Genomic DNA, 26,386 nt, shown 5'->3' with positions numbered 1-26,386 from the left:
TGCCCACCCGTGCCGCCTATCAGTGCCCATCCGTGCCGCCTATCAGTGCCAATCGTGCCCATCCATGCTCATCCGTGCTGCCTATCCATGCCAATCCGTACCACCTACCAGTGCCTATTTGTGCCACCTATCAGTGCCTGTGTCACTTCATTGGTGCCACATCATCGGTGCCCATCAGTGCCCGTCACTGCAGCCCCATCAGTGCCCATCCGTGAAGGAGAAAACTTACTTATTTACAAAGTTTTGTAACTAAAACAAAAAAAATGTGTGTTTCAACATTTTCTGTCTTTTTTTTGTTTAGCAGAAAATAAAAATCCCAGAGGTGATCAAATACCACCAAAAGAAAGCTCTATTTGTGGGGAAAAAAAATGATAAAAATGTAGTTTGGGTACAGTGTAGTATGAGCGTGCAATTGTCATTCAAAGTACGACAGCGCTGAAAGCTGAAAATTCGTCTGGACAGGAAGGTGTATAAGGGCCCAGTATTGAAGTGGTTAATGCATCCTATACATTAAGGTAAAAAAACACCTTGCGCTCTCTGACCCCCCCCCAGCCCCCGTTTTACTTACCTGAGCCTCAAATCTCCGTGGGCACGATCCCGTGTTGCTTTCCCCAGCTCTTGTGGGCTCTTCATTGGATAATTGATAGCAGCACAGCCATTGGCTCCCGTTGCTGTCAATCAAATCACTGAGGCGGCGCACTGGGGGGCAAGGCCGAGTGATAAACTCGGCGGCTGTGGCCGCCGAATGTATCACACGGGAGCGCGCCCGCAAGCTAACCCACTTGGGAGAGCGCTTTCCAGAGGGGGGTTAGCTCTCGCTGGGAGAAGCCGAGACAGCAGCCGAGGGACCCCAGAAGAGGATGCTCGAGGCCACTCTGTGCAAAACGAACTGTACAGTGGAGGTAAGTATGACATGTTTGTTATTAAAAAAAAAATTAAACCTTTAAGACCCCTTTAAATATTGTTTGCTGTGTCTTAATGAATATTGAAATCAAGGTTTTTACAGTGAGTACAAAAAATCTATTTTTATGTTTATACAGGGAACTGCAGATGCAAAGAGAGCGTTGGCTGTGGCAAAACTTGTGTAAGTTTGAATTGTTAAAACTGTTTAAATTATGATTCTTAAATGTATATTAGTTTTTCATGTTGTTTCTAAACAACATAACCTAAAAATTACCTCTACTCATTAAACTTTTAATTTTCTCTGTTGTCCATTGAAGGGGACAGATGGAATGAACACTAGGCACACAAAAAAACTGTACTCCTGCCATAGGGGCTTCTAACCTCTTCCTCACAAATTATAACCCAGTTTTGCTTTGTATTCTTAGAAAGATCAACTTCCATTCTCAGCTTCTCGAATCACAAATTTGTGGAATTTTCTTCAATTCCACAAACTCTTGATTCACATCAGAACTTTGTAATCTTGGTTAGTTTTTGCAGTTAACCATCAATCGCAGACTTTAACAGTCATGCTACATAGAAGAACTTTACTGAGACCATTCCAAAGTGTCAACGTACTTTGTATTGGGCTCTACTGCATGTGGATATTAGTCGATTTCCTTGCCAAAACTGTGGCAGAGGCTTCTACAACTTAGATGGTACAGGCTGTGTGGGCATATGGTAGTTTTTTGATTAGGGGTTTTAACATAGCTGCATTGTTTTTAATGGAGCCATTCACACAGGTGCGTAAACATGAGCTGCTTTTTGTAGATCTGTAACACTTTACGTGATTACACATGTAAATGCATGTATACGTGTTTGTATGCATGTAAAATAAGTCTAAACATGGGAAAAATAAATTGCTATAAAAACAAGTTATGTATACATGCATGTCTTTACATATTTAGACGCATCTACAGTGCCTTGAAAAAGTATTCATACCCCTTGAAATGTTCCACATTTTGTCATGTTACAGCCACAAATGTAAATGTATTTTATTTGGATTTCATGTGATAGACCAGCACAAAGTGGCACATGTGACGGACCCCCATACTCATCAGGGCTATGTCTGCAGTAAATGCTTCCTTTGTCCAGAACCAGCGCTATCCAAGACCCCTTGGTTCACACAGTCATTAGTCATAACTCAATGTAGGGTGAAAAACATCAAACTGTTTATTCAAACACAGGTATACACTCAGGGAATTACTCCCCTCTCCCTTTGATTCAGGGTGGGGTAAACTGCCAAATCAGCAGGGAGAGTTGTTGGAGGAATTCTCCCCTCCCCTCTCCACACTGCCCCTAGTCCACATGCCAGGAACACAAATACAAAACATCCATCCCATAATACATTTCTCCTAAGGCAGACAGACACAACAGAACAATGGGACACAACCACACCCCAAACGATCCCAGTAAACAGTCCACAACAGCATGAGACAACATACAATATATACATATATACAATATTCCAGTGTGTCTGTACAGCAAGTCCGACTAGCACAGATCAGACTGGGGTTATCGGTCACCCTGTGCCCCTAATGGACACAGGATGATTTACACATAGGAGGGGCTGAGGGAGCTGGGCAAGGAGTTTCCAGTGCTCTCCAAGGTAAGCTGAGTTTCACAAGCCCCCCCCCCCCCACCCAAAGTGACTCCCGTCACAGCACATAATTGAGAAATGAAAGGAAAATTATGCATGGTTTTCAATTTTTTTTACAAATAAATATGTTAAAAGTGTGGCGTGCATTTGTATTCAAACCCCCCCCCCCCCCCCCGACTCAATACTTTGTAGAACCACCTTATGCTACAGTTACAGCTGCATGTCTCTACCAGCTTTGCACATCTAGAGAGTGACATTTTTGCCCATTCTTCCTTCCTTCCTTCCCGGTGGGGATGGTGTGTTCAGGGTGATGTGCAGTGTTCTTTTTCTGCCACAGCGTTTTACTTGTAGGCCAAAAAGTTAAATTCTGGTCTCATCTGACCAGAGCACCTTCTTCCATGTGTTTGCTGTGTCCCCCACATGGCTCCTTGCAATCTGCAAACAGGACTTTGTATGGCTTTCTTATGACAATGGCTTTCTTCTTGCCACGCTTCCATACATTATACGATTTTTTTTCAATTTTCTTTAGATTTATCTTACCCATACCCTTTACCCTTTTTTTTATATTAAGAGAAGTATGGGTTTTGGCTTTTTTGTAGATTCATACTTACCTAGGTAGATGCAGCATCGGACCGCATCTGACCCCCATTGGCTCTAATCCTGAGAACCGAGAGATCAGACACCATTGATCTTGTCACAGCTCCCTGAGCATAGAGCTGGTGACTGTCAGTCACCGTCTCTTTGTGCTGCCTCCCGCTCGCTAACTGGAGTGCTGGGCTATGGAGGGTACAGGAGTGGCCAGCTCAGGCTCTAAGCGGCTCACTGAGAGGCTGAGTCGGGTGCCAGTCCATTTTCTTGTGTGGATTCTGACCATATGGTCGCTATCTTTCCCGGGCCTGGAACGAGCCGTGATGTCAGTGGACTTCGGCTGCTGAAAATGGGTCACCGGAGTGCAGAACGAACGGCACTCCTCTGATCCACGGGAAAAGTACAGTCAAATGAGCTTTAGCTGTTCTTCTCTTTCCAGTCCTTAAAATATTTTCCGCTTTGTATCTGTTGGAAGAGGGTTTTCTTAACCCCCTAGCGGTAATCCCGAGTCTGGCTCGGGTTAGGAATTTACTGATAGAAGCGGTAACCCCAAGCCAGACTCGGGATCGCTTCGCTAGATGCAGGGAAGGACACAGGGAGACTTACTTACCTTGTCCCCTGGATCCAGCGATATCCCCCGCGCTGTGTGATCGAGTTGTCCTCTTCTCGATTCACAGTGCCGAATGCCGCCGATCTCCGGTCCCTGCGGCGTTACGGCGCACGGGAGCGGAGAACGGCGGCAAATTTAAAAAAGTAAAAAAAACACAAAACACACACAGCACTGTAATCTTGCAGATTACAGTGCTGTATTACAAAATACACACCCCCTTTGTCCCTAGTGGTCTGTGCAATGCCCTGCATGCACTTTTATATTATAAATACTGTTTTTTCTGCCTGGAATTTGGAGATTGTCCATAGCAACCAAAACGTGTCCCTTTTTCAGTGGTTTAGGATTTAATTACATTATTAAATAATTTTTATTATTCTTTATTCTATTATAAACTTTATCATACCCGGGATGTCTGCTAGACTCTGGTTTGAAGAGATTTAAGAGCGTTCTTCCTAAGAATTACAGGACTACAAAATAAAACGCCAGATTTCCATGCAAAATAATTGTACCGCTTTCAGCACCTAATTCCAGACTGAATCATACCGCCAGGGAGGTTAACCAGTTGCCGACCGCCGCACGCCGATGTACGTCGGTACAATGGCACGGGCAGGCATAAGGACATACATGTACGTCCCTTGCCTCCCGCGGGTCGGGGGCCCGATCGGGCCCCCGCCCGGTGCCTGCGGCGGTCGGTATTCGTTCGGGAGCGATCCCGGACGAGGGGACGGCCATTCATTCATGGCCACCCCCTCGCGATCGCTCCCGACGAATAGAAATCCCCGGTGACATCACTTCCTCTCCTGTAATGTAAACACAGGAGAGGAAGTGATGTATTCTCTCCTCCGTGTCGGTATTTTTCGTTCCGACACGGAGGAGAGCGGATCAGTAAGTTGCACCAACACTCACACACACAGTAGAACATGCCAGGCACACTCACACCCCCCCTTTACCCCCCGATCACCCCCCCAATTACCCCTGCCCCCCAGTCACAGTGACACCAATGTCATTTTTTTTTTTTTTTTGCATTGGTGTCATTTGTGACTGTAATAACTGTTAGGGCAGTTAGAGTTAGCCCCCTTTAGTTCTAATGTACCCCCCTAACCCCCCCAATAAAGGTTTAACCCCGTGATCACCCCCCGTCGCCAGTGTCACTAAGGCTGGGTTCACATTGCAGCGGTTTATGAGAACGAATGTGATTCGCACCGCACTGCAGTGCAAATCACATCCGATCTCTGTGCGATTCGAGTTCAGCCATTCGCCGCACCCGCCGCACCCGCCGCACCCGCCGCACCCGCCGCAAATTCGCACGGGACCCTTTTTTTGGCCCGCAGCAGAATCGGATCGCATGGGTGTTCACACCATGCGATCCGAGTTTGCAGATCGCACTGCGATATGCGAACTGATCTGGGGGTGTCAGTAACATTTCACTGACACTCCCAGCAGTTCCCATAGGGCAGTGTGAACTGCCGCCGGGAGGCATGCGATGCGGGAACCCGCCGCGGATTCGCGGCGTTTCCGCATCGCTCCAGTGTGAACCCAGCCTAATAAGCGATCATTTTTCTGATCGCCGTATTAGTGTCACAGGTGACGCTAGTTAGGCAGGTAGGTATTTAGGTTCGCCGCAGCTTTTTATAGCGCCAGGGACCCCCATATACTACCGCATAAAGCCCCCTGATTGCCCCCTAGTTAACCCTTTCACCAGTGATCACCATATAACTGTTACAGGTGACGCTGGTTGGTTAGTTCTTTTTTTATAGTTTCAGGGCACCCGCCATTTATTACCTAATAAAGGTTTAACCCCCTGATCACCCGGCGGGTGTCATTTGTGACTAATAACTGTTAGGGCAGTTAGGGTTAGCCCCCTTTAGTTCTAAGGTACCCCCCTAACCCCCCCAATAAAGGTTTAACCCCGTGATCACCCCCCGTCGCCAGTGTCACTAAGGCTGGGTTCACATTGCAGCGGTTTATGAGAACGGATGTGATTCGCACCGCACTGCAGTGCAAATCACATCCGATCTCTGTGCGATTCGAGTTCAGCCATTCGCCGCACCCGCCGCACCCGCCGCAAATTCGCACGGGACCCTTTTTTTGGCCCGCAGCAGAATCGGATCGCATGGGTGTTCACACCATGCGATCCGAGTTTGCAGATCGCACTGCGATATGCGAACTGATCTGGGGGTGTCAGTAACATTTCACTGACACTCCCAGCAGTTCGCATAGGGCAGTGTGAACTGCCGCCGGGAGGCATGCGATGCGGGAACCCGCCGCGCATTCGTGGCGTTCCCGCATCGCTCCAGTGTGAACCCAGCCTAATAAGCGATCGTTTTTCTGATCGCTGTATTAGTGTCACAGGTGACGCTAGTTAGGCAGGTAGGTATTTAGGTTCGCTGCAGCTTTTTATAGCGCCAGGGACCCCCATATACTACCGCATAAAGCCCCCTAATTGCCCCCTAGTTAACCCTTTCACCAGTGATCACCATATAACTGTTACAGGTGACGCTGGTTGGTTAGTTATTTTTTTTATAGTTTCAGGGCACCCGCCATTTATTACCTAGTCTCACTAGTGTACCCCTAAATTTAGGGGTGTCTACTTTCCAAAATGGGGTCATTTGGGGGGGGTTTGTGCCATCTTGGCATTTTATGGCCTTCAAAACTGTAACGCCCTTAGAAAGCCTGAAGGCGGTGCTTGGTTTTCGGGGCCCCGTACGCGGCTAGGCTCCCAAAAAGTCCCACATATGTGGTATCCCCGTACTCAGGAGAAGCAGCAGAATTTATTTTGGGGTGTCATTTCACATATGCCCATGGCATGCGTGAGCAATATATCATTTAGTGACAACTTTGTGAAAAAAAAAAAAAAAAAAAAAAAGTTTGTAATTTTCCCGCAACTTGTGGCAAAATATAAAATATTCCATGGACTCAACATGCCTCTCAGCAAATAGCTTGGGGTGTCTACTTTCTAAAATGGGGTCATTTGTGGGGGTTTTGTGCCATCTTGGCATTTTATGGCCTTCAAAACTGTAATAGGTAGTGAGGAGTGAAATCAAAAAATTACGCCCTTAGAAAGCCTGAAGGCGGTGCTTGGTTTTCGGGGCCCCGTACGCGGCTAGGCTCCCAAAAAGTCCCACATATGTGGTATCCCCGTACTCAGGAGAAGCAGCAGAATTTATTTTGGGGTGTCATTTCACATATGCCCATGGCATGCGTGAGCAATATATCATTTAGTGACAACTTTGTGAAAAAAAAAAAAAAAAAAAAAAAGTTTGTAATTTTCCCGCAACTTGTGGCAAAATATAAAATATTCCATGAACTCAACATGCCTCTCAGCAAATAGCTTGGGGTGTCTACTTTCTAAAATGGGGTCATTTGTGGGGGTTTTGTGCCATCTTGGCATTTTATGGCCTTCAAAACTGTAATAGGTAGTGAGAAGTGAACTCAAAAATTTACGCCCTTAGAAAGCCTGAAGGCGGTGCTTGGTTTTCGGGGCCCCGTACGCGGCTAGGCTCCCAAAAAGTCCCACATATGTGGTATCCCCGTACTCAGGAGAAGCAGCAGAATTTATTTTGGGGTGTCATTTCACATACGCCCATAGCATGTGTGAGCAATATATCATTTAGTGACAACTTTGTGTAAAAAAAAAAAAAAATTTTTTTTTTTGTCATTATTCAATCGCTTGAGGCAAAAAAATAAAATATTCAATGGGCTCAACATGCCTCTTATCAATTTCCTTAGGGGGTCTACTTTCCAAAATGGGGTCATTTGGGGGGGTTTTGTACTGCCCTGCCATTTTAGCACCTCAAGAAATGAGATAGGCAGTCGTAAACTAAAAGCTGCGTAAATTCCAGAAAACGTACCTTAGTTTGTAGATGTGACAACTTTTGCGCAAACCAATAAATATACAATTATTGACTTTTTTTTTACCAAAGACATGTGGCTGAATACATTTTGGCCTAAATGTATGACTAAAATTGAGTTTATTGGATTTTTCTAATAACAAAAAGTAGAAAATATCATTTTTTTTCAAAATTTGCGGTCTTTTTACGTTTATATCGCAAAAAATAAAAATCGCAGAGGCAATCAAATACCATCAAAAGAAAGCTCTATTTGTGGGAAGAAAAGGACGCAAATTTTGTTTGGGTACAACATTGCATGACCGCGCAATTACCAGTTAAAGCAGCGCAGTGCCAAAGTGTAAAAAGACCTCTGGTCATTTACCAGCAAAATGGTCCGGTCTGAAAGTGGTTAAGGAATATTTTTCCTCTGCTATGGCAGACCCCTCAATGTCCTCCTTAACAATGCTATGACTTTACCTGTGGAATACCCCCCTTCTTTTAAACCTCTAAACAAGAATGTAATATATTTAAGCTAACAATCCTTTAACCCTTTTGCTGCCAGAGCCATTTTTGCATTTTTTGCACACGTTTAAAAAAATCTTTTTCGGTCTTAAGATTACAAAAAAAAACAACAGAAATATTATATATTTTCTGAAAGCAGATACCCTAGAGAATAAAATAGCGGTAGCTGCAATTTTCTCCCCTCGTCTTTCAGGACAGCACCTTGAGAGAGAGCGCAGCTCCACCCACTTTCCCAGGAAACACTGCAGTTTTCTTAAAAGACCGGTCAGTTCCACCATGGCCTCAGTCATAGTGTTTCCTCCGGCCATGGTGGAAGCGCTGCAGGAAACCAGGGGGTGCTGTGCTGTCTCCAGGTGGTGAGAGCAGAGGGCATACCTGTGCGGTTAGTTTATTTTGTTATGACCATCCCAGCCTCCTCCCTGATGCATGAGGGACGCTCCGGAGTCCTCCTCTTCCGCAAGCCCAGGGGGGTCTTTGGCTGCTGAAAGCCCATTCCTCCTGTAGACCGGTGGCATGAGACTAGAGCGCTGGTGGTTTTGATTTTCGTGCTGTTTTTCCTAGTCTTATGCCTTCTGGGTTCGGATGGCGAGCGCGTCATTCCGCCCGGGGGCGGGGCTTCCGGCAGTGCGACGTGGCTTCCGGTTCCGGCTGCTGGAACTCAGGAAGAGGGGGGCGGTCCCGGCTGACGTGTTTCCGGTCTTCACAGCGCTGAAAATACAGTGAAAATTTAAACACCCGGTGCTACTGATTCCTTGAGATGGAGGAGGATCAAGCAGCGGTGGCAGGGGTAGGAGCCACACTAGTCAGCCAGGCCCAGGTAAGCAGGGACAGTGGTCTCTGACTCTACTGATGGGCTCTATTATGTTTCCCTTCCCTGGTTGCTTCTGTTGTTTGGGAACCTGCTGCATTCCTTTTTCTGCTCTGTTCTATGCAGGGAGAATGTATCCTTGTTGTTATAGTGAGTCTGTGGGGGGATTCACTGGCTGTTTAGCAGGGCTAATGTGTTAGTCTAATCTACTTGTTTGTTCAACATGTTATTTTTTCTCTAATGTATTGATATTTAATTGAGAAAATTGACATTTTTGTGTTTTTCAGAAAGTGAAAGAAAAAACTAAACATGTCTCCTCCCCTTGCAAAAGAAAATGTCCGTCATGTAAAAATATACTCAGAGACTCCTGGACCAAAGTCCTGTGCAGATCTTGCATAAGTGATTTGGTTAAGGAAGAAACAACTCCCGCCACTCCTGCGTCACAGCAGGGAGAATTGCTGACTTCCTTTAGGAAGGAATTGCAGACACATTTGAGACTTTTAGGTCTTATCTGGACAGACGCCCAGTTGCAGGTAGCAGTGTACCCCATTCTCAATCCTCAACTCCGGTCTCCAGGGGGGACAGTGACTCTAAGGATGAAGAGCGTAGTATGTCCTCCAAGGAAGAAGCAGATGAAGTTAAGGAATCTTTTTCTTCTTGCTACAAACTGTCCTTAGACGAGGTGGATGATCTCCTAAAAACCATCCACACAACTCTAAACATTACTGAGGATAAAGCCCAGTTATCTCTGCATGATAGGATGTTTCAGGGAATGGGCGAAGTAAAGCACAGGGTGTTTCCAGTGCATACATTTCTTTCAGAAACCATTAAGAGGGAATGGAAGGACCCAGAGAGGGCCCCCTTTTTTTCCCGATCCCTCGAACGTAGATTTCCTTTTGATGAGGACAGGTCTCAGGTTTGGAATAAGAAGCCTAAACCTGACGCTGCATTTTCTCAGGTTTCTAGAAATACTGACCTAGAATTTGAGGACATGGGCATCTTGAAGGATACCATGGACAAGAGGGCTGACTCCCTCTTGAAGAAGGCTTGGGACTCAACCCTAGCAAACTTAAAACCAGCTATGGCTTCAACAGTGGTAGCCAGGAACCTGGAGCACTGGTTGGAGCAGCTAAAGACCCATATTGGAGCAGGAACTTCCCGCAAGGATTTGCTGGATACCCTGCCGATCCTTCTAAAGGTGATAGGATATATGGCAGATGCTTTGGCTGAATCTATAAAGATGTCGGCCAGATCTTCAGCGCTGATAAACTCAGCACATAGAGCTATCTGGGTTAAGACCTGGACCGGGGACACAGCCTCTAAAACCAAACTTTGCGGTTTACCATTAGAAGCTGATTTGGTTTTTGGCCCAGACCTAGAAGCAATACTGGACAGGACGGCCGATAAGAAAAAGGCATTTCCTGTAAAGAAAAAGGTTAACCCCCCCCCGGAAACCTCAGAGGGGCAGGAGTAAGTCAGGGGTACTATTCCTTTCCCCAGCCCCAAACACAAAGAGCCAGTGACAGTCTCCCGGCTTCAGACCTTCTTTCCACAGTGGAAGTCCATGACAACCAGCCCGTTTATCCTAAAAACAATAAAGGAGGGTTACAGGCTGGAATTTTCTCAGATCCCACCAGTGTGTTTCTATGTAACTAAGGCTCCTCAGGACCTAGAGAAAGCAGCAGCTATGACTGCAATCTTACAGGAATTACTCCAGCAGGGGGTGATTACATACGTTCCCCCCAAAGAAGTAGAACAGGGTGTTATTCGCACATGTTCTTGGTAAGAAAGCCGTCAGGCAAGTTCAGATTAATTCTGAATCTAAAGATTCTGAACAAATCAATCCGACGCAAGAAATTTAGAATGGACACTATATTTTCAGTAAGGAGTCTCCTGGCCCCAGGTTGTTTCATGGCATCTATAGACCTGAGGGATGCTTACCTCCATGTCCCGATAGCTATGACATCCCAGAAACACCTAAGGTTTGCGGTTCTGTCCTGCATTTTCAGTTCAGAGCTCTCCCGTTCGGGCTGTCCTCGTTTTCCGAGGATATTCACAAAAATTGTGGCAGAGGCCCTAGCTCCTCTAAGGGTGGAGGGAGTATCGATTGTGCCATACTTTTTTTTTTTTCTTTTTTTTTCCACGTCAGAGGTCCTGTGCTAGAGACTTATTCATATTGCCTCTCATTTTTATCTCCGCACCATATCTCATCATCGTGGTTTATAATTCTTATTTTCACAGTTTTTTATATTAAATAATCCAACGATAGTTACAAACCTTCCTAAAGCATATCTAAACGGCAACAATCTACCAATATTATTTATCCCTTACCCACCCTACCCCTACCCATCCTAATCCCCCCCCCAACCCCCCCCCCCCTCCATAGCCCTCCCAAACGCCCAAGTGCACAAAAACATCAATATGCTACCACTATATCTCCTATTCATTCTAATCTATAGGGTGTCCCATCTCGGTTATCCATGGGGTCCATATTCCCTTCCACTCTCTATAATTTCCTCTCCTTACATACAATGTCTTCTCTTTCCAGACTAGTTCATTAATACTTTGAGTCCATTCTCCTACTGTAGGGGCTCTTTCAGCTTGCCATCTTTGCGCGATCAATCTGCGTGCCTGAAACAGGCATCTTACCACTGCCACCGTGACATATTTCCCTTCTCTCGGCTCTTGCCTACATCCCAATATGCACAAAATCGGATCCATGACCATTTCTAACTTAAAGATCCTATTAATACTCGCCAACACTTCTCTCCAATAACGAAAGAGCTTCGGGCAACGCCACACCATGTGTAAGAGATCTCCCTGTCCCCGACATCTAGGGCATCTATCGTCTATTCTCCTACCAAACTGACGTAATCTTTTAGGTGTATAATAAGCCCTATGCACCAGCATCAATTGTGAGATCTTTTGGGAAGGGGAGATCGAGGTCACTGGTCCTAATTCCATTATTCTCCTCCACTGCGTATCTAATATTTCTCCTATATCCTCTTCCCATTTCCTCTTCAAGTTCGGGTAGTCAATTTCCTGATTAAAATCCATACCTAATTGATTGTAAATACCTGAGATGGACCCCTTTACCCTATCTGAGGTGAGCAACTTCTGAAGTAGAGGTATTTTATCCCACGGTGGCATATTTCCCCCAAATTGTGCTGCTAAGGCATGTCTCACCTGCAGGTAGCTAAAGAATGAGTGTTGTGGTATATCATATACTTTTTTTAAATCCGAGAATGTCCTTAAGACCCCTCCATCATAGAGATGGATCAGTTTAGTTATACCCTTCCTTTCCCATGATTTAATCTTACCGATAATAAATATTTCAGGTAAGTTTTTGTTGTCCCAGAGGGTGTAGATTCTAACAACCCTGAAAAGCCCATTTTTAATTTCACCGCTTTCCAAACCTTACCTAACATTTTAGTTATCGAGTTGTTATGCCGAAAGGAGTCGGCCTCCAGGACCTCAGTTATAAACTCATGTGGGGCTCCTATCATTCTAATCCCTCCTTTTAGCTTCCTTCCCTGCTCCGAGTCATAACCCGCCAGATGCTGCATCTGCGCCGCCAGGTAGTAGTTCCTAGGTTGAGGAACTGCCAGGCCTCCTCTATCTATTGGCATCTGCAGCGTCTGGAGTCGTATCCGGGCAGTGCCTTTCTTCCAGATAAGTTCCCGAAAAAGGGTCTCCAATTTCTTAAACCATTTTTTACAAATCCATACCGGCGCATTATGCAAAACATACAACAACTGCGGCAGCCAAATCATCTTGATCAGGCTGCAACGACCCATTACTGAGAGCGGAAGTTTACTCCAGACGTCGCATTTGCACTTAAATTTATGCAGAAGGGGGATTAAATTTTTATTGATATATTGATCAGGGTTCAGTGTCAAATATATACCAAGGTACTTCAACGCATCTACCTCTCTTACTCTTATCCCCGGCGGCGGAAGTGCAGCATCCGGGGGGTCGACTCGGAGCAGCTCGGATTTCGCCCAATTAATAGCCAGCCCTGAAAAATCTCCAAAACCTTCTACTAGGGTGACTGCCTGCGTCAGAGATGGTCCGGTATCTCCCAGGAACAGTAACACATCATCTGCGTATAGAGCGATCTTTTCCTGTCTCTCTCCACTTCTTTGAAATCCCCTGATCCCAGAGTTGGCCCTAATAGCTATGGCCAGTGGCTCTATGGCCAACGCAAAGAGCAGAGGGGACAGGGGACAACCCTGTCTTGTCCCTCTGCTCATTTCGATCTTTTCAGAGTACCTACCATTGGCCCTTACCCTGGCGCTAGGGGCGTTATACATCTTTTTAATCCAGCCAATAAAGATGGGGCCCATTCCTACTTTCTCCAACACCCGCCACAGAAAGTTCCATTCTAAGCTGTCAAAAGCTTTTGTTACATCCAGAGACATTATAGCCCTCGCCCCTACATTCTCTGCTGGGATCTGCATATTTAGGAAGGTTCTTCTGATGTTCATACTAGTGGATCTTCCCATAATAAACCCCGTTTGATCTGGGTGTACTAACTTTGTCATGAATTGATTCAACCTATTTGAAAGTACTTTAGCTAAAAAAAATTCATCCGCATTCAGTAGTGATATTGGCCTGTACGAGGCTACTTCCAGCGGGTCCTTATCCGTTTTGGGGATCACTATAATCGTTGCCTCTGTCATTGATGCAGGTAAGTAATTCCCTTCCGCTGAGTCTATTAAAGTTTTATGCAACTCAGGGAGTAACAGTTCTCCATAATATTTATATATTTCTACCGGGAGCCCGTCCGGGCCGGGGGCCTTATGATTTGGCATCCCAGCCACTGCCTGTTGTAGCTCACTAAGGGTTATCGGGGCATCTAAGAATTCCCGTTCCTCCCTAGTAAGAGTCGCCATTTCTAGATTTTCCAGGAAACTATCCATTGCCCCTACCTCCCCTGGACCTTGTGACTGGTACAGCTCCCTGTAGTAGTTTCCAAAGATTTCTACTATCTCCTCACCGTTGCATGTTGTCACCCCATTTAAATTTCTAATACTTGAAATGAGTGAGGGGGAAGAGTTTGTCTTAACCAACTGTGCAAGCAATCTTCCCGCCCCCTCTCCTTCTCCAAAATAGCGCTGTTTCACAAATATTCTTTTACTCTCTTCTTTTTTTACAATCGCTATTTTATAACCTTGTTGTTTATTTAACCACATTTTTTGATTTTCTGGGGTTGGGTCCATGACATAGGCATTCTCTGCTTCTAAGAGTTCCTTCCTAATATTCTCCTCCCATGCTCTGGATTTTCTCTTCATTCTTGCTACCTGTTGGATCAACATGCCCCTAATAAACGCCTTTAGGGTATCCCAGATCACACTCATTGGCGCCGAGCCCGCATTGAGGCTTATAAATTCTCTTAATCTTAGTTTAACTTCCGCTTCGTCCTTCATGAGTTCCAACCAAAAAGGACTAATCCTCCAACACCCTTGAATTTTTTTAACCCCCGTGTTAAACACGACCCTCACCAAAGAGTGGTCTGAGATCCCTCTTGGCAAATATTCTATCTTCCTTATATTTTGTGCCACTTCCACATTTCCTATAACCATATCTATCCTAGACAGGGTACCATACGATCCTGACAAGCAGGAGTATTGTTTAACTCTCGGGTGCCTCTCTCTCCAAAGGTCCTTCAAACCTATTTCATTCAGGAAACAACTCAGCCTGGTTTCACCTAAGTCCCCGGACCGCACCTTAGGGGGGAACCTATCATAGTTTACATCTAGGACTTCATTGAAGTCTCCCATCGCGATAATTGGGATGTCTTCTTTATCCCCAATAAATTCCATCAGTTTGTACATAACTTCCATTTTAAACGGTGGGGGTGTATATATATTTGCCAGAATACAGCTACTGCCCTCAAGTTTACCATACAGGAAAACATATTGCCCCAACTCATCTATGCTGACCTGGTTGCAGGAGAAACTCACCCCCTCCTTTATTATCACGCTTTCCCCCCTTGAATAGGAGGAGTAAACTGAGTGGTATTGTTGTTGATATTTCCTGTTATTTAACAGTGATTTAGACATATTGGTTAGGTGGGTCTCCTGCAAACAAGCCAGTCCAATATCAAATATCTCCAGCATAGCAAAAACTATCGCTTTTTTTACCGGGGTGCCCAAGCCCCTCACGTTCCAGGACCCGATGTTAATAGGTTTACCCTGCATCAGATTTACCATCTATTATAATAGAAGACAAGCTAACAAGCAGAGAACGCCACACGGCTAAACAAAGAGCGACTACGTGATGCTTATCGAATATAAAGTCTACTAGGATACCTATCTTCATTAAGTGCACCCGCCCAAATATCATAATCCGTTGATGTTTTCCAACTTTGTACATTAATAACTCGTAATTAAATTTAACCCTAAAAAATATCTTGTAATAGTGCTTTGTGTTCATATTCTTTCTCTCCTGTGCCTTTATCCTTCCGCTTTCATATTTTCCCTTCACTTGTTTACTCTCTTGTGTGGTTATCGTGCTATTTTCAAATTTTACCTTCACGTGTTTACTTTTTTCAGACAATTTTACTCCCCCATCCACCCCAACCCCACCCAACCCACCTTCCCCCTCCAACCCTCCCAACCCTACCCCCCCAGGCCCTCCTCCCTCCCCCATCCCTCCCTCCCACCTATTTAATACCAGACCCTCCCTTCCTTCCCCCCACCTAACAAGGTGCTCCCTACGGGAGTTTAACGTGACCAATCCATCCATAACCCTCCTCACACCCTGTCTCAGAAACACCGCCACAGTGGCCCCCCCCCCCCCCGTCCTGCAAATTCTTAACTACGGTATCCAAGCAAGAGTTTATCAAAATCGCATACAGTCACCCTCCTTCACTATCTCCCCTCCCTTTCCCCTTGGCTACTCCGTAAAGACTCCTTATTATCCTCCAGCCATTGTGATGCTCCGGCTGCCGAGTCAAAAATCTGTACCCCAGCCGGGGTTACCACTCGCAGTCTTGCTGGGTATAGAAGAGCATATGTTAAATTATATGACTGAAAAGTGGCTTTAATTGTCCGGAATTCCGCTCTGCGTCTCTGCAAATCGGGAGAGTAGTCTGGATAAAGAGAGATCCTTGATCCGTTAAAGGAAATATCCCCCATCTCCCTTGCCTTACGCATTAATGTCACCTTATCCTTATAGTTAAAAAACTTCAGCAGTAGGGGTCTGGGACGCCCCCCAGGCGGTGGTATTCTAAAAGGATACCGGTGGGCTCGCTCTATCGAAAAGAACGGTGAGAAGCCTTCCTTTCCGAACTTGTCTGGTAACCATGACTCCAAGAATTTTATAGCGTCTGGGCCTTCGCTTTTCTCGGGTAGCCCCAGCAGCCTAATGTTAACCCGGCGTGCTCTATTTTCTAACTCATCCATTTTAGTAGCGTAGCTATCCAAGTTCTTTTGCATATTCTTAACCGTATGCTGTATTGGGTTTAAATCATCCTCCAGCTGACTTATTCTTACTTCCAGCTCCGCTGTTCTTTCAATTACTTTCTGGATGTCTTGTCGCACTAACAGTATATCCTCCTTCATTCCTGTTAGCTGAGCTGCCAGGTCTCCCAGGGACTGTTGGCATACGTTAACCGCCTGTAGTACATCCTTCAGTGTTGGGGCCTCCTCTTGCGGCCTATCAGGCCTATCAGACTCCAAATCTCCTTGGGTGCCCCCCAAGTTCTTTTTACTCTTGCCCTCAGGAACTAGCATGGTCAATAAGGCCGCTTGGCCTTGGCTTTTTCTATCTGCAGGACCCCCGATATGAGATTTGGTTTGTACCGTCTGTGCCCCTTTTATTGGTGTTTGGTCTGGGGTATGCACTGGAGTGTGCACGAACCGTTCTAATTTTGCCGCGGCTGAACTTGCTGCCTGGATACTTTTTTCTTTTTCTTTAGAGGAGCGGAGATGTTGTGTCCCCTGCCCCTCATGCTGCAGCTGGTCCTCCCCGCGTCGCCTAGACATTTTAAGTTATATAGGCCGTTCCCCCAAAATAGAGCCTGGAATATAGCCGGAAAGCTGGAGAGTCAGTGCCAAGACCTCCCAGGCAGACCCCCAACTCCTTACCATACACAGGAGAGGAAACAATAAAGCAAGCAAAAAAAAAAAAAAACGTTTTTCTCTTTTTTTCTCCTTTTATCCCTCTGACCATTACCTACTGAAACCCAGTATTTTATTAAAAACGTTTCTAGCTGTGTCCACCATTAGCTGCATCCAGAAGTCATTTAACCAACAGTGAGCATGCCATTATGCAGTAGTATTTCAAGATATCAATAAAATATCATTCAGGAGGTTTGACAAAAAAAGAAAAAAAAAGAAAAATAGTCCTTGTCATCCTCAGGGGAACAGAATTAATAGCAGTTCAATATGTGGTATTATAACTATATAAGCCTTAAATCCTATCACCAAGGAATGCAAAACGTGAAACGCAGGGGGAGTATAGATTGCATCCTGCTGACTTAGCTTCTATATACCAGATGTAGGGCGAAGAAAAAAAAAACAGATATAATGATCTTTTTAACCAATCACAGAGACAATCAGTGTGCTAAGCTTGACTCCTCTCCTCACGTCGAGGGGGGCTATTCCTCAGCTATATTCCCCCACTGGGGGTACTCACGGATACCATAGACTGGGAGGTGACGGCGTCTGGATATTGCCTAAGCTATCTGTGTCTTCGGCCGTTAGCTGCTGGCGCATATTACCGCGCCTTCACTTCGCGCTATCCCGGAAATCCTCGGCCGAGCTCGCCATGCCTCCAGAAAACTTTGGCCGCTTTCGGCCGGCTTCGGCTTGTGTCGGCGCTTCCGACCTCCCGGTCCTCGGAACCCGCTTCTCCCTGAGCTGTACGTCAAGCCATCCGGCGTATGGCACTCGGAGACAGGGCGAGGAGGAGACAGAGCAGCGGTGTCTCGCTCACCTCAGCTCAATCACATCCTCCTGTTCACACCACGCCCCCACACACATCCGGTCACCTCCCCGCTCCCCGAGCAGCCTTAATTAATCGACCCCTTGATTGTGCCATACTTAGACAATATCCTTTTATTTGCCGGATCAAAGGACCTACTGGATAGGGACTAGGCAAGGACAAGGGGGCACTTGGAGGGCCTCGGGTGAATAATAAACGAGGAAAAATCTCACATGATTCCATCTCAGTCACTAAGTTTCCTGGGTTATACCATCAACTCCGTACAGGAGAAAAAAAGAGAGGATATTAAAAGTCCAGAATGCAGTAAAGAGAACCCCCAGACGAACCTGCTTATTTCCATCAGGGCAGCAATGCAAGTGTTGGGTCTCCTTACTGCATCTATCCCAGCGGTACAGTGGGCACGCCTCCACGCAAGGGATCTCCAGCAAGCAATTTTAAGAAATTGGTCATACGGAGAGTCCCTGGACAAACTTTTCAGAGTGCCTCCCCGGGTTCAGAGGAAGCTCTGGTGGTGGAGGAGCCGCTCGAATGTAGACAGGGGCCTACTGTGGTGTTTCCCGATAGACAGGAGGTTGACAATGGACGCAAGCTCCTGGGGGTGGGGTGCCCACCTGGGGGGAGAGATGGCTCAGGGAAACTGGACAGCCAAAGAGGCCAGGAGGTCCTCCAATTGGGCTATCCAGTTGGGACTTTGGACACTGGTTCAGGGTCTCCATATTCAGGTCCTGTCGGACAATGCCACAGCAGTGTCTTACATAACAAGACAGGGTGGCACAAGAAGCAGGGTTCTGCTCGCCCTAGCAGGCCAGATCCTGTCCTGGGCCGAAAGCAATCTGAAATCGCTGACAGCGATACACCTAAAGGGCGACCTGAATTCTGTAGCAGACTTCTTGAGCAGGGAAAGGGTTTTGGAGTCAGAGTGGAGCCTGAACCCCGTAATTTTCCAAAAATTAACAGAAAGGTGGCGATGTTCACAGATAGACCTGTTTGCATCCCGCAAAAACACAAACGTGGAAACCTTTTTCTCTAGTCGTCTGTCCAGGACAGCACTAGAGAGAGATAGGCTCCACCTCCAGAGGCAGGAAACACAAACCAGATCTTTAAAGGGCGGTCTCCGTCCCTTCATCTTCAGTCTTTTGTGTTTCCTCCACCGGAGGAGGAGGCTGGATCAGGAGCTCTCCTTCCCCTGACGGTGGGATAGCCCATAAGAGACGGGGAAGGAGTTCGGATTACCTGTTGGTAAACTGACGTTTTGAAGTCCTCCGGTCGGGTTGACTGCAGCTTCGAACCGGCGTTCTCCTTCTGAAGCCCGGGGAGGGCGTTCGTTTCCCCACCTGACAATAGGTTCAAAATTGGGCGCGAAGTCAGGTGGGGGGCGGGCACAGGCTTCGAGTTCCGGCCTGTGCATCACAGGAGGAGGATAGAGGACTTCTGGCAATCCACTACCGGTTCCGGGTCGCGCGGCGAGCGTGGACGTTCGGGACCTTGGCGGCTATTTTAAAAAGCCGCAGCCACAACGCATTCGCGCTGCATCCAGGCGGTTAGGCGTGTGCTTCAAGCGTTCGTGCTGCATCGCTTTATCGCCATTACATAGGGAAGCCTCCAGGCGTGTTCCGATCAAAATGGATGCAGTGGAGAGTGGCAGTGGAGCCGAACCAGCTCAGGTAGGCAAACACAGAGGTGTCTTGTACCTACAGGGCTGGGAGAGAGGGGGGGGGGAGTAATGGACTAATCAATGCATAGGCATTTTGAAATGGTCCAGGTGTATTTTTCCTCCCTCCCTCTCTCAAACAGGATCCGGACTAAAGAGTCTTGCGAATCCTGTTAGCGGTTGGTGGGGTGCACATAGGTGTTTGGTGAAGGCGTCCTATTTTGCTAAAGGTTTCGCTGACGTTGGCTTGTCTGTTTTTTCCCTTCCTTCTTCTCTCCTTCTCTTGCCTTAGGCTCTGCCCAAAGAACCAGAGAGGTCAGGGGGGAAGAAGAGATGTCCTTCATGTATGAGTAAATTAAAAGAAGGATGGTCCAAGCCCCTTTGTAAACCATGCATAGACAAATTGGTCTATAAGGAAGCTACGGGAGCTTGTAAGGATTTGATTTCTGGAGTACAGAAAGAAATGGAGTCCATCAAAGCAATGTTAGCGAACCTTGAAACCCCAAAACCAGCCGCAGTTCCCTCTGCTTCCACCCCAGTAGAAGGTGACGAATCGGAGGAGGAGGAACTTGATTCTCTGGATGGCCTAAGTGAGGCGGCATCATCCAGAGATGTTCCTGTTCAAGGGTCAAGCTCTCCCAGATACAGGCTCTCACTCGAGGAGGTTGATGCCTTACTGGGGGTAATTTATGAGACGCTCGAAATCAGAGAGGAGCCAGTCTCCCTGTCCTTGCATGACCGGATGTATCAGACCCTAAAAACTGATTCAGTTAGGGTCTTTCCGGTTCATAGCACACTGATAGACTCAATCAAAAAAGAGTGGGAGGAGCCAGATAAAAAGTTATTTTTCCCTAAAAGCATGAAGCGGAGATTCCCCTTCAGCGAGGACCCCTCTTGTGTTTGGAATAAAGTGCCCAAGGTAGATGCAGCTTTTTCTCAGTGTGCAAAGTCAACAGATCTCGCCTTTGAGGACATGGGTGTTCTAAAGGAACCCATGGATAAAAGGATGGAGGTACTGTTAAAGAGGTCATGGGAAGTAACCATGAATAACTTAAAACCTGCAATGGCCACGACAATAGTGGCTCGCAACTTGGAGGTCTGGCTGGAACAATTACAAGGCCACTTGGAAGGGGGGACCTCCAGAAAAGAAATTCTGGATTCCCTTCCTATGCTACATAAAGCAGCAGGCTATATAGCAGATGCCTCTGCGGAGTCTGTTAAATTGTCAGCCAGGACCGCTGCCCTCGTAAATTCATTGCGCAGGGCACTTTGGCTGAAGTCTTGGTCGGGAGACTCGGCCTCAAAAGTGAGGTTATGTGGCATCCCTTTTGAGGGAGACCTTCTGTTCGGACAGGACCTTGAGAAAGTCCTGGACCGTACTGCGGACAAGAAGAAGGCTTTTCCTGTCAAATCTAAGAAGACTACAGGTAAACGCTTTTTTCGTCCTCAAAGGCAGGGACAGTCACAAGGACAGACCTCTAAGGAGTCAACTCCTAAGAAACAGTGGATGGGAGGAAAACAGAAAAGCAATCTCTTTTCCTCTTCTAAAAAAAACACTAAATCCCAGTGACGCGGTTCTTGTGGGGGGGAGACTGGGGCAGTTCCTCCCACAGTGGGAATACGCTACCCCAAATCCTTTTATCCTGAGGATCATCAGGGAGGGTTACAAAATACAGTTCAGACACGTCCCACCTGCAAGGATGTGTCTGACCAAACCTCCCAAAGACCCCCAGAAAGCGTCAGCTTTGCTGTCGCAAATTGGCGATTTAATAGATCAGAGGGTTCTAGTGCCAGTTCCGCCACAGGAAATAAATCACGGTTTCTATTCACACGTGTTTGTAGTAAGGAAACCGTCAGGCAAATTCCGGTTGATCTTGAATTTGAAGTTACTGAACAAGTGGGTAACTTACAAGAAATTCCGGATGGAAACAATTTTTACAGTGAGATCAGTACTCCCTCCAAATTGTTTCATGGCCTCTCTCGATCTAAGGGACGCGTATCTTCATATCCCGATTCGAGAAGACTCTCAAAAGTATTTGAGGATAGCGATTCTTTGGGGAAGTCAGATTCGATACCTCCAATTCAGGGCTCTGCCATTCGGTCTGTCTTCTTCTCCCAGGATTTTCACCAAGGTCCTGGCAGAAGCATTGGCTCCCCTAAGACTGAAAGGGATCGCTGTCATACCGTACTTGGACGACCTTTTATTCTTTGCCCCCTCAAAGCTTCAACTGCAGGGAGATCTGAGGGTAGCTATCTCTTGCCTAAAAAGGCTGGGGTGGTTGATAAACCAAGAGAAGTCGCACCTGATACCAACACAGGCCTTACAGTATCTAGGTTTTCTGGTAGATTCAGTATCACAGAAAGTCTTCCTCACAGGGGAAAAAGTGATAAAGGTGAAAGAGATGGTAACCTTCTTGCAGTCCAATCAGACAATTTCCATCAGGTCAGCTATGGCAGGATTGGGCCTATTGGTGGCAACAATCCCTGCAGTTCCTTGGGCAAGAGCTCATTTCAGGTGTCTCCAGGCCAATATTCTCAGCAGCTGGGACGGGACACAAGAGTCCCTGGACGGGACTATCCATCTATCCTCAAAGACCAAAAGGTCACTTTGGTGGTGGAAGAGAGAAGAGAACCTAGTACGGGGTCTTTGGTGGTCTCCTCCAGTGTCTGTTCGCATCACCACGAATGCCAGTGCTTGGGGCTGGGGGGCCCACTTGGGGTCGAAGGTAGCCCAAGGATGCTGGGGGAAGACACAGTCCCAGAGGTCAGCCAATTGGAGGGAGTTGCAGGCAGTCTGGGAAGCCTTAAGGGTATTCGCCAGGGATCTGAAGGACCACCATGTACAGGTTCTCTCGGACAGTATAGTGGCGGTTTCCTACCTAAATAAGCGGGGAGGAACAAGATGCCCGTCCTTGATCAAGCTAACAAGTACGATCATGCATTGGGCAGAAGAAAACCTAAAATCGGTTTCAGCGGTCCATCTAAAAGGGGTGGACAACCACCTGGCGGACTTTCTGAGTCGACACCGGGTGTACGAATCAGAATGGTCACTAAACAGGGAGATTTTCCAGATGTTAGTGCGCAAATGGGGTCTTCCGGAAGTGGACTTGTTCGCCAGGAAAGCGAACACCCAGGTCCCAGTATACTTCTCCCTAGAGAGGGAGGCAGGGGCAAAAGGGATAGACGCTTTGGCACAAAGCTGGGCATTTCACATTTGCTACGCCTTCCCCCCATTCAAGCTAATTCCTCTAGTCCTGAGGAAATTTTTGCAGGAACGGACCACATTGATTCTAGTGGTTCCGTATTGGCCGAAGAGACCATGGTTCTCGGTGCTGCTGGGCCTGACAGACGAACCTCCCCTCATACTGCCCGAGAGAGAGGATCTGTTGTCCCAGGGTCCAGTTCTGTTACCAGAACTACAGACCCTAAAATTATCGGCCTGGCGTCTGAAGAGAGTCTCTTGAAGTCTAAGGGACTCTCGGATAGGGTAATTAAAACACTTCTTTCTAGTAGGAAGAAGGTAACCCAAGCAATTTATGTTAAGTACTGGAAAGTTTTTTGTTAATGGTTGGACACTAAAAAGGTGTCTATAAGTATCCCGACAGTCTTGGAATTTTTACAAGACGGTGTGGATAAGGGACTGGCCATTAGTACCTTAAAGGTACAAATTGCGGCCCTGTCTGTTTTTTTGGATCAACCTCTGGCGATAGACCCGCTAGTTAGCAGGTTTTTTAAGGGGTTAACCAGGATTAAACATGTTCCTTTCAAAATTTTACCCAAATGGGACCTGTCAATTGTGTTACAGGGTTGGGTAAAAAAGTCTCTGGAAGAAGAACCTTCCTTGAGATGGATCACGCTTAAAACGGTGTTCCTAGTGGCTATTTCCACAGCCAGACGCATTAGCGAGCTTCAGGCACTTTCGGTGAAAGAGCCGTTTTTACAAGTTTTTGAGGATAGGCTGGTGTTGCGTACGGACCCTGGGTTTTTACCCAAAGTAGTGACAAAATTCCATAGAACACAGGAAATGGTTTTGCCTTCGTTCTGTGGGTCTCCCACTAATCCTAAGGAGGTAGAGTTCAGCCAACTGGATGTGAGAGCCTGTGTCTTACAATATCTGGAGATGTCAAAAAACATTAGAAAATCAGATGCATTATTTGTTTTACATGCGGGTAAAAAATTGGGGTCACAAGCTTCAAAAAATACAATTGCAAGGTGGATCAAACAAGCTATTGTAGAAGCCTACAAAGGAATGAAAATGGAATGTCCTTTTTCCCCCATGGCTCACTCCACACGGACGTTATCGACCTCATGGGCAGAGCGAGCTGGAGCAACACCAGAACAAATTTGTCGAGCAGCAACTTGGTCAAGCTACTCAACGTTTATGAAGCATTACAGATTGGACCTTATCTCAGCGCAAGACCAGGCGTTTGGGAGAAAGGTCCTTCAAGCGGTAGTCCCCCCCTAATCTGGTAAGTTCTCGTTGATCCTCTCTAGTGCTGTCCTGGACAGACGACTAGAGAAAACGAGAGTTAGACTTACCGGTAACTCTGTTTCTAGGAGTCGTCCAGGACAGCATGGATTCCCTCCCTATATGCTGTTATAATGCTGGACAAGTGTTTTTGTCATTACAGAAGCCGTTTCCGGGGAAGTTCTCGTTTACAAGACTGATGGGGAAGGGACGGAGACCGCCCTTTAAAGATCTGGTTTGTGTTTCCTGCCTCTGGAGGTGGAGCCTATCTCTCTCTAGTGCTGTCCTGGACGACTCCTAGAAACAGAGTTAACGGTAAGTCTAACTCTCGTTTTTTCCCTAAACAGACAGGACCAGTAAAGGGGCCTGGATGCGCTAGCACAACTCTGGAACTTCCACTCGTGCTATGCCTTCCCCCCTTTTCAGATGATCCCCTTGGCCCTGAAGAGGTTACAAAGGGAGTCCATAAGTATGATTCTGGTGGCCCCCTTTTGGCCCAAGAGAGCTTGGTTTGAAACCATACACAAAATGGCGGTGGAACCTCATTGGGTTCTCCCACATTGGCGAGATCTCCTAACCCAGGGACCTCTTCAGCACCCAAATATCAAACACCTCTGTCTAACAGCTTGGTTACTGAGGAGCAAATCCTAAAGAGAAGGGGCTTATCCAATAAATTAGTTTTGACTCTTTTAGGTAGTCGGAAGAAGATCTATTTATTTTAAGGCGTGGAAGAAGTTTAATTCCTGGTGCTTACTGAAAGATTTCCCACCCCAGGAAATACCTGCAGTTTTGGAATTCCTCCATGAGGGAATGGAGTTAAGATTAGCAGCTAGCACCCTGAAGTCTCAGGTGGCTGCTTTGTCAGTCTTTTTAGAAAAGCAGCTATCGCAGGATCCTCTTATCATTAGATTTTTTAGGGCGTTGGCCAGAGCTAGGCCAATACCTTGTAGGTTCTTTCCAAAATGGGACTTGTCCTTAGTTTTGCAGGGTTTGATTAAAAAACCTTTTGAGCCCCCAGAGGAAGCAATGATCACGTTATGGCCGCTGAAGCTAATTCTCTTAGTGGCGGTCACTGTTATATTTTTCCGGACCGGGTGGTTTTAAAAACCGACCCGGGTTTTTTTCCAAAAGTTTTGACAACTTTTCACAGGGCACAGGAGATGGTTCTCCCTACTTTTTGCCCTACACCATCTAATTCCAAGGAAAGGTCCTTCCATAACTTGGATGTACGAAGATGCCTGCTGCACTATTTGAAGATCACCAAAGAGTTCAGAAAATCTAACTCTCTCTTCATTCTATTCGCAGGGCCACGCAGGGGCTACAGTGCTTCCAAAAGCACTCTGGCTAGGTGGCTGTGCTTAGCTATTGGTGAGGCTTATAGGGCTTCGGGGGCAGAGCCCCCCTCGGGTGTAATCGCCCACTCCACAAGGGCAGTGGCAACATCCTGGGCTGAAAGAGCAGGGGCTTTGCCAAGTCGGATTTTTTAGGGTGGCCACTTGGACAAGTTTCTCCACCTTTACCCGCCACTACAGGCTGGACTTGCTGTCGGCATCAGAACAATCGTTTGGCAGAAAGGTTCTGCAGGCGGTGGTCCCACCCTAGAGTAAGTACTCTCTTATCATCACAAGGTGCTGTCCTGAAAGACGAGGGGAGAAAACCCTAGTTAGACTTACCGGTAACGGTATTTCAGCATGGCTGGAGGTACTCTTGGAACAACTGAGGTCATGGTGGAACTGACCGGTCTTTTAAGAAAACTGCAGTGTTTCCTGGGAAAGTGGGTGGAGCGGCTCTTTCTCTCAAGGCGCTGTCCTGAAAGACTCGTAGAAATACCGTTACCGGTAAGTCTAACTAGGGTTTTTTTATGTCACACGATATTATCGCAAAGGTCTAGGAAACTCAAAATTTTAGTAAAAAACACACTAACCTGAAAATTGTAGGGCAAACAAACGCAATAAATTACCCACATTTTTGGTAAACTATAAAAGACGAGGTTGCGCCGAGTAAGAAAATACCCAACATGCCAAACCTTCAATTTTTGTGTGCCCGTGAAATGGTATCAAACTTCAGCACCCTATATTTTCTATAGGCGACACTTCAAAAGCCCCCTATAGGTATCAGTTTAGTGTTACGGAGGAGGTCTGGTGTTAGAATTATTGCTCTCACTCTGGTGTGGGTAACAATATGTAACATGTATCACAATCAACGTTTTCATGCACAAGCCTCCCGACACATGCATTTACATTCTCTCTTCCAATAAACTTTTATTGAGTAAAAGGAAAATACAGCTAGAATGAGCATACAATAAACATCTGTTACAAATGGTAAGTCTCAGAGATCCATAGCACGCATGGTAATACGTATGACAGCGAATATCAAATATCAACCTTAAAATTCAAAACAACTCTATTGGTCTTACTA

General features: G+C 46.5%; 1 protein-coding gene across 8 annotated transcripts in view; it reads left to right on the top strand.

Annotated features, from left to right (window-relative positions):
* The window catches only part of DUS2 (dihydrouridine synthase 2), a 1,012,599-nt gene that overhangs the window by 289,301 nt on the left and 696,912 nt on the right, over positions 1-26,386 (top strand). For all 8 annotated transcript variants that reach the window (XM_077457206.1, XM_077457175.1, XM_077457217.1 and 5 more), the window contains one exon: positions 1,041-1,084. In XM_077457206.1, the coding sequence (XP_077313332.1) occupies positions 1,041-1,084 (44 nt within the window). The remainder of the gene's footprint in view (positions 1-1,040; positions 1,085-26,386) is intronic.

Source organism: Lithobates pipiens, unplaced genomic scaffold (genome assembly GCF_037356315.1).
Source record: "Lithobates pipiens isolate NorthernLeopardFrog02 unplaced genomic scaffold, aLitPip1_a1.2 Scaffold_10, whole genome shotgun sequence".
NCBI classification, from domain to species: domain Eukaryota; kingdom Metazoa; phylum Chordata; class Amphibia; order Anura; family Ranidae; genus Lithobates; species Lithobates pipiens.
The sequence above is the reverse complement of the archived record's forward strand: the minus strand, read 5'-3'. Positions and strand labels throughout refer to the sequence as shown.